At 53.6% G+C, this 9,038-nt stretch overlaps 1 protein-coding gene across 1 annotated transcript; it reads left to right on the forward strand.

Annotated features, from left to right (window-relative positions):
- Positions 1 to 1,476: 1,476 nt before the first annotated feature.
- On the forward strand, positions 1,477 to 8,129 carry CD37 (CD37 molecule; the record flags this gene model as incomplete). The annotated part of the gene is made up of 9 exons (XM_080703676.1): positions 1,477 to 1,539; positions 1,788 to 1,862; positions 1,970 to 2,042; positions 3,230 to 3,354; positions 3,459 to 3,533; positions 4,644 to 4,748; positions 5,646 to 5,876; positions 7,145 to 7,228; positions 8,052 to 8,129. 9 exons carry the CDS (start codon positions 1,477 to 1,479, stop codon positions 8,127 to 8,129), a joined length of 909 nt encoding a protein of 302 aa, XP_080559802.1.
- Between the last annotated feature and the right edge of the window lie 909 nt (positions 8,130 to 9,038).

Raw genomic sequence — 9,038 nt, forward strand, 5'->3', positions numbered from 1 at the left:
GCCCGGCTTGTGCCCTTACTTTTTGTTTTGGATTTTTTTTTTTTTCAACCTGTATCCTTGGCACCACCTATATGAGGCCTGAGGATGTAACTCAGAAGTAGAGTACCTGCCTCACATGTTTGAGACCTGGGTTCAATGCCCAGTGCAGCAAGCACAAAAAAAGAAAAGAGAAGGTGAAGAGAGGAGAGGAGAGGAGGCAAGATCTCCTCTTCTCAGGAGGCAGTAGTCTGGATCCTCAGAGGCTGGTTTCCAGAGTCCAGGTAGATGGCTAGGTTGCAGGAAACCCAGGAAATTGGAAATCTATCAGGGATCTGGACCTTAACAAGAGCCTCAGACTGGGCATGGTGGCACACACCTGTAATCCCAGGACTTGAGAGGCTGAGACAGGTGTATCACAGGTTCAGGGTCAGCCTCAGCAACTTAATAAGACCCTGTTTCAAAATATAAAATAGAGCTAGGGCTGGACATGGTGGTGCACACTTGTAATCCCGATATTTGGGAGGCCGAGACAAGAGGATCACAGGTTCATGGCCAGCCTCAGCAACTTAGTGAGACCATCTGCAATGTAGTGGGACTATGTTTCAAAATAAAAGAATAAAATAGGGCTAGAGGTGTAGCTCGGAGATAGAATGCCCCTGGGTTCCATCCCCAGTATCACAAAAAAATAATAAATAAATAAATATAGGGTCAGGGGTGTAGCTCAGAGGTAGAACGCCCCTGGGTTCAGTACCAAGTTAACACACACACACACACACACACACACACACACACACACACACACACACAGCCGGGAGACGCTAGGGACATCGGGGAAGATAACACAGGCTGTTGGATACGCTCCAGAGATCAGACACCACAAACCCTGGCTCCTCAGGGCCCCTCCTGTGGGCCTCACCACAGAGGCAGGAAGCAGGGCCTGAGGCCCACTTCCGGCTTCTGCCAGCGACTGTCCTGGCACTGCCTAGCTGCTCTCCCCGCTCCTCGGGGCCTTCCACCTCAGGCCTGCAGCACTTTCACTTCCCCAGAGTGCCCAGTCTCTGCCCCCAGCACGTCGGCGCACCCTTGTCAAGAACAAGATGCAAACTCCTCAAAGAGAGGGGCAAAGACAAGGGGAAGAGGAGAGACAGAAAAAGGAGAACAAGGACCCTGAGAGGAGCCAGAAAGCCAGAGGGAAGGAGAATAGAGACACGGGAGGGGGCCAGAGACCCAGGGAAAGACTCAGAGAGAGGGGTACAGAAACTCAAGGAGAGGGAGACAGACATCCAGAGAGGGAGAGGATCAGAGACCTAGACGGGGGCAAGAGACTCAGGCAGGGAAGGGGGGGACAGAGCAGGATGTAGAGATGGCAGAGCTTGGCAGGCCATGAGGTCAGAGTGTCTGTGAGGTCGGCCGCTGTCCAGGGACAGCCCTGGGGTCCCCATGCCCAAAGGCAGGTGCAAGTAGATCAGGAGGCCCTGTGGACCCCTAGCCTGAGCCATGGAGACCTGGGAGGGACCGCCTGCCATGTCCTTGGTACCCACTAATTCCAAGGCCCCTCAGGTATCCCTGTGTGTCCCGGTGGGGCGGGTGAGGGAGCGAGGGGCAGGGACAGAGACAGGCACCTAGTGTGAAGAGGCACGGGGAGGGGCCCCGCCCTGGAACTTCCTCTTTCTCTGTGTTGTGTTCTTCCTTTCTCTCTCCTCTCAGCCACTCTTTCTGTGTCCCTCTCGGCCTCTGTCCCGGCCTGTCTGCCCCACTGCCAACACCTCTTCTGTCGGGTCCATCGAGCCAGTCGCTGCCCCCTCTAGGTGAAGATGTCGGCCCAGGAGAGCTGCCTCAGCCTCATCAAGTACTTCCTCTTCGTTTTCAACCTCTTCTTCTTTGTGAGTTGTCTCATGGCTCCCCAGCCCGCCCCCACCCTCACCCCATCACAGCCCTGGGCCTCACGCCCCTGCTGTGTCCACTGCCGCACCCCATCTCCTTCCCACAGGTCCTAGGCAGCTTGATTTTCTGCTTCGGCATCTGGATTCTCGTTGACAAGACCAGCTTCGTGTCGTTTGTAGGTGAGGTGGGCTGGGGCTTCAGTCAGGGAGGGCCTCCATGGAGCAGACCCAGACCCAGCCTCCTGCCAGGCCTCCCTTGTCTTTGGGAGATGCATGGTGCCCAACTCCCCAGGCCGAGCCCAGACTCCGACCCTACCACTCACCGCTGTTGCTCTGCCTCTCTCAGCCTGTGTCTTCCTCTGGCAACTGGGGTTGTACGTGCCAATAATAATAATGATGACAGTCACAATGCCAGGTGTGGTGATACCCACCTGTAATCCCAGGACTTGGGAGGCTAAGGCAGGAGGTTTGAGGTTGGCCCCAGCAACTTAGTGAGGCATTGTTTGGTAATAATTAAAAAAAAAAATAGGGCTGAGGGTATAACGTGGAGGTATGATGGCCCTGGGTTCAACCCCCAGTACCACAAACATAACAGTGACAATAACAATAACCATTTCTCAAAACATTCCTGTGTCAATTCTTAGATTGGTGCTCAACAGACCCTCCAACAAGTCTTCCCCTTCCTTGAGGTTCAGAGGGGGGAAGTCACCTGCTGGGTGTCACTCAGCAAGAAAATAAAGGAGCAGAAATGATATTAACAAGTAAATAATAATGGGGTGATCGTCAGAATCATAATAGCTCATATTTAGTGTTTGTCCCACATTGGGGGCTGGGTTGAATCCACGCCCCCATGTGGCCGGATGCAGTGACTCACACTTGCAGTTCAGTACTCAGGAGGCTGAGGAAGGAGATGCATTGCTTGACCCCAGGGACTTGAGGCTAGCCTGGGCAACACAGAGAAAACGCTGTCTCGAAATAAACAAACCAGGCAGGGCGTGGTGGCATGCACTTGTAATCAGCATTTGGGGGGCTGAGACAAGAGGATCGTGGTTCGCAGACAGCCTCAGCTACTTAGTGAGGCCCTCCACAATAAAAGAATAAAAAAAAAATAGGGCAGGGGGTGTAGCTCGGAGGTCAAATGCACCTGGGTTCTATCCCCAGAAACCAGAAGAAAGTCTCAGCAGGAAAGAAACAGACTCAGAGTGGGGCAAAGACAGTCCCTGAAAAAGGCAAATAGATTCAGAGAAGGGGAGGCCAGGAGCCCAGAAGGAGGCCCCTAGGATGCTGCTGGGTCCCTGGGTGGGGCATGAGGCTGCTTGGAACTGTGTGGTGGGCCCACCCTCACTGTCTGTCACCACCCTGCCCAGGCTTGTCCTTTGTGGCCCTGCAGATCTGGTCCAAGGTCCTGGCCGTTTCAGGAATCCTCACCATGGGCCTCGCCCTCCTGGGTTGTGTGGGGGCTCTCAAGGAGCTACGGTGCCTCCTGGGCCTGGTGAGTGCCCCCCTAAAGGCCATCCTTACAGCCCCTCCTGCCCCTTCCCCACCAAAGGAGGCCTGGGAGCGAGGTCATCCTGACCTCTCCACTCTGCCCCCCAGTATTTTGGGATGCTGCTGCTCCTGTTTGCCACACAGATCACTCTGGGAATCCTCATCTCCACTCAGCGGGTCCGGGTGAGCTCCTGATGATACCTGCCCACCCCCCCATGACACCCCACTCCATTCAAGGAGAGCAGAGGGGTGGGCTTGTGGGAGGGGGTGGAGAGAGCCGCTGACATAGATAAAGAGAAATAACAGAAGCCAGGTATGGTGGTGCACGCCTGTAATCCCAGTACTTGGGAAGCTGAGGAGGACCACAGGTTCAGTTGCCTGCCTCAGCAACTTTAGTGAGAACTGTTTCAGAAATAATAATAATAATAATAATAATAATAATAACAACAACAACAACAACAACAACAACAGGGCTGGGGGTATAGCTCAGAGGTAGAACACCCCTGAGTTCAATCCCCAGTACAAAAAAAAAAAAAAAAAAAAGGAAGGAGCCGGGCATGGTGGCTCACGCTTGTAATCCTAGCATTCAGGAGGCTGAGACCTCAGCTACTTAGTGAGGCCCTTCTCAACTCAGTGAGACCCTGGTCAAAAATTAAAAGACTAAAAAATAGGGCTAGGAGTGTAGCTCGGAGGTACGATGCCCCTGGGTTCCATCCCCAGTACAGAAAGAAAGAAAGAAAGAAAAAAAGGAAGGAAGGAAGGAAGGCAGCGAGCAAGGGAACACATAGGGACTCAGAAATACAGCAAGTGACAGTCACATAGAGTCAGAGAAAGACACAAGAGGAAGACTGAGGGAAAGGGGCATATAGAGACCTAAAGGACAGGCGGGTGATCTCTTGAGCCGAGGAGGAGTTCGAGTGTGTGGTGGGCCCACCCTCACTGTCACAGCCCTCCCCCAGGCTTGTCCTTTGTGGCCCTACAGATCTGGTCCAAGGTCCTGGCCATTTCAGGACCATTTCGAGGCCAGCCTGGACGACATATCAAGAAGCGCACGTGAGAGAAAAACTGAAGTCCCCTAAGTGATAGACACTTGATGACCCCTAAAAATAGTGGGAGGCCAGCAGAAACACAGAGAGGTTCTGAGGAACAGAGACACAATTAGCCATTCAGGGAGGAGCCAAGCAGATGCAAGGAAGTGCCTAGGGACACCCCCCCCCCCTTCCGCAGCCAAACAGCCTGGGAGGGGCTGGAGCGGGAGGTCTGAAGGGCCCAGCCTCACCCACTGCCTCTCAGCTGGAACGAAGGGTGCGGGAAGTCGCGCTGGAAGCCATTCAAAACTACCGCACAGACCCTGAGGAGACAGCAGCCGAGGAGAGTTGGGACTATGTGCAGTTCCAGGTGTGTGAGATCCCGTCCCACCCTGTCCAGCACTTAGCGCTTTGAAGAGAGCCCGCCCCAACCTGGATCCAGCTCCCAGCTCTGGAGCGCTAGGGAAACCCTGCTCACTCCTCCCAAACCCAGCCAGGCTCCAGTGAACAAAAAGCCAGAAAAGCTGGGTGTGGTGGCTCACGCTTGTAATCCCAGCATTTGGGAGGCTGAGACAGGAGGATCCGGTTCGCAGATAGCCTCAGCTACTTGGCGAGGCCCTTTGCAACTCAGTGAGACCCTGTTTCAAAGTAAAAAATAAATAATAGGACTGGGGGTGTAACTAGGAGGTAGAATGCCCCTGGGTCTCATCCCCAATACAAAAAAAAAAAAAAAGCCGGATGATAACATAACTGGTCCCAATATAACCCAGCCCTCCAGTACCCAAACCCTAGCATGGCTACTCTTCTACCTCGAGACCCTCCCCCATCCTGATGCAGCGGGTCCCCAGCCCCAAAAACTTAGCGTGACTGGGCTCCTACCCCAACCCTGCTGTGACTCTGGCTGACTTCCAAAGAACTCGGCCTTAGATGAGACGTCAATCCCTAGACACTCATACAGCCCCCCCCACACCCATCACCCGTCCCCAAGGCCGAATTGCACTGCCCGCCCAACCTCAGGTCCACAGTGATGTTCCTCTCCCATCCCCAGGCCACCCTGTGAACTTGGGTCTCTCCCACCTCCTTGTCCCATTAATGTGCCCTTGGACCTACATCTCGACTCCACCCTTGCTCTCTTCCCTGCCCCACACCCACTACTCAGCCTCCAGTTCCCCAGCATGACCTCATATCTATCAACTACTCCCCCGACCCCCAACATCATCTTGCATCTCACCCCAGTCCCAGTCCCTGACTTGTATCTCTTGCTCAGCTGCGCTGCTGCGGCTGGTACTCTCCCCAAGACTGGTTCCCGGTCCTCATTCTGAGAAGCAATGAGTCCGAGGTGCATCATGTGCCCTGCTCCTGTTACAACTCCTCGGCAAACAACGACTCCACAATCTTCGATAAGATGCCCCAGCTCAGCCGGTTTGGACCCCGGGCGCGACCTAGACATAGTATGGACCTCTGCGTGGTCCCTGCAGATGACCACATCTACTCTGAGGTAGGTAAGGGTTTGGAGAAGTTTGGTCGTGCCAGGGCCTGGACAAGGGTGTGGCATAAGGAGGCGGGGTCGCGAATATGGGGAGGGCCTTCGAGAAGAGCAGGGCCAGGAGAAAAAGAATAGTTGCATTGGAGGGACCTCAGAGCCTTCTAAAAAAGGCTGGGTCATGCCAGGCGTGGTGACGCACGCACGTAAAGCCAGTTTGGGGGGAAGGCTGAGACTGGAGGAGCGCAGGTTTGAGGCTAGTCTCAGCAATTTAGTGAGGCCACCCACAACTTAATGAGACCCTGTTTCACAATAAAATAATAAAACAGAGCCGGGCATGGTGGCGCACACTTGTAATCCCAGCGCTTGTGAGGCAGAGACAGGAGGATCGCGCAGGTTCGAAGCCAGCCGCGCGCGCTGGCTTAGGAGACCCTGTTTCCAAATAAAAATGTAAAAATAGGTCTGGGAGTGTAGCCCGGGGGTAGAAGGGCTTCCAGGAACCCCAGTACCACCAAAAAATAATAATAATAATAAAACAGAGCTGGAGGTGTAACTCGGAGGTAGAATGCCTCTGTTTTCCACCCCTAGTACTACAAAAAATTAGAAGAAGTAGGCTTCACCGGGCAAAGTGGCACACTCAACATTTATGATCCCAGTACTTGGGACCCCGGTGTGGTGGCATGCGCTTGCAATCCTAGTACTTGGGAGGCTGAGACGAGGATCGAAGTAGGACTTCAAGGACAGCCTCAGCAATTTAGTGAGGCTCTCAGCAACCTAGTGAGTGAGATCCTGTTTCCAAATAAATAAAATTGATCTGGGGAGGTAGCTCGGAGGTAGAATGCCTCTGGGTTCAGTTCTCAGTACCTCAAGTAATCATCATCATCTCAGTACTTGGTAAGCTGAAACAGTAAGATTGTAGGTTTGAAGCCAGCCTTAGCAATTTGTGAAAACCTTAGCAACTCAGGGAGACACTGTTTCAAAAATGAATAGATAGATAAATAAATAAAAAGGACTGGGGTGTAGCTCAGAGGTAGAAGAATGACCCTGGGTTCAATTCCCAGTACCAAAAAAAAAAAAAAAAGTCAGGGCCTGAAACATTGACATCTAGGGAGGGACGTTTGGACGTTTGGAAAGGATGAGGCCGATGCACGAGCCAAGACTAGAAAACCCTGGTAACTGGGAGAAATAGTCGGTGCCTCAAAGAGCGAATTAGGCTGAGACTATTGGGCTTATGGACGAATCACAGAAACAATGCCACGTTTACCCTTTCCCTACACTCCCAGGGTTGCGCACAGGGCCTCCAGAAGTGGCTGCACAACAACCTTATCTCCATAGTGGGCATTTGTCTGGGCATCGGCCTACTCGAGGTAATTTGCCCTCCCCCCACCACTCGTGATTGGCCCGCCCCCTGCACTGCTGCCCCCTCCCACTAGAGGGGGCGGAGACCTAGCCTCTGTGAGCTCTGATTGGCTGCATACAGGAAAGCCTCCTGTTATGGGCTGCAACATCCCTTCCTTTCACAGGTGAGTGTGGTGGTGCTGAGCCTGCAACTACGGCGCAAAGCCTTCCGCCAGGAACCCAAGCCGCAAGTGCTGCCAGTGCCGGGCGCTGAGGGTTCGAGCCCCACGCCCGGCCTCAGTGCTGACGGCGGCGGCGGGCGCTGTGGAGTGCTCAGCAGCAGCATCGGGCGTAGCAGCACTCCATGGGGCAGCTGGAGCATGGCAGGTGCCTGTCCTAACTGGGGGGACAAGGCCCCGCAGGGCAAGCTGCCCATGGCTCTGGGGCCCTGGCCCTTATGGGATCAAGATGAAGAGCAGGCCGAGAGTGCAGAGGTGGAGGTCGAAGTGGAATTAGAGGCTGAAGTGGAGCGGGAGACAGATGAACCTCCAGAATAAAGGACCCTGGGCTTGCTTCTGACCTGCTTCTTCTCAGGATCGGCCCGCCCCCACCTCCCCACTCGTTGGAGAGGTGTCCCCCTCCCCACTGCGCCAGTGGCCACTGCAGACCACTCAGCCTGCCATCCTCAGGCCCTCTCAACTTCCCCAGTTCTTCCTCTGGCCCTGCCCATTTTCTTGAGTTCTAGGTGCCTTATTTTCTTCCCCTGGTCCCACCCCGGACTTTGAGGGGGAGGCATCACCTGTGTCACTGGCACTCCTCTATCAACTCTGACTGGGTCTCCTTTCTCCATAGCTCGGCTTCATGACGCTCTCCATATTCCTGTGCAGAAACCTGGACCACGTCTACGATCGGCTTTCTCGATACCACTAGGCCCTGCCAGGACCCCTTTGAGTGCTCCCCCACCCGGGCACTTCCCTGCAGCCTGTAAATATGTTTCATCCCAGGTTTCCCGGGCATTGGTTGAGCCCTCTACCTCCTCGCTCCCCTGGGGACCCAGTGTCAGCCTGCCTACTGCCACCACCTGCCCCCAAGGGAGCTGGGGCATGTTCACCCGCTGGCTTCAGGCCCCACACATACAAGTTTATTTTTTCACCCAAACCTCAAATAAATCCCCTGCATTTTGGTAAAATAGTTTTATCCTCTGTCAGAACACAAACCAATATGCTTTAGATGGGGAAGGGAGGCAGTGGGCTAGCCCCCAAGAGGCTCAATTATAAGAGGGATGAGCCAGGCACAGTGGTGCATGCCTGTAATGCCAGTGCTTGGGAGGCTAAGACAGGAGTATCACAGGTTGATGGCCAGCCTCAGCAACTTTGTGAGGCCCTCCGCAACTTAGTGAGACCTCTTTCTTTTCTTTCTTTCTTTTCTTTTCTTCTTTTCTTTTCTTTTTTTTTTTTTTTTTTTTTTTTGTGGGTCTGGGGATGGAACCCAGGGGCATTCAACCTCCGAGCTACAGCCCCTGCCCTATTTTTTATTCTTTGTTTTGAAACCAGGTCTCACTGAGTTGCAGAGGGCCTCACTAAGTAGCTGAGTCTGTCCGCGAACCGCAATCCTCCGGTCTCAGCCTCCCAAATGCTGGGATTACAAGCGTGCACCACCACGCCCGGCAGTAGTGAGACCTCTTTCAAAATAAGTATATAGGGCTGAGGATGTAGCTCAGAAGTAGAATGCCTCTGGGTTCAATCACCAGTTCAAAAAAAAAAAATAGAGAGAGATTGGGGATGATGAGATTGATTAGAAAGCCTCACCTCACTGCTTGTCCAGCTGAAATAAAGTCAC

Source organism: Muscardinus avellanarius (assembly GCF_963383645.1).
Source record: "Muscardinus avellanarius genome assembly, chromosome: 10".
NCBI lineage: Eukaryota > Metazoa > Chordata > Mammalia > Rodentia > Gliridae > Muscardinus > Muscardinus avellanarius.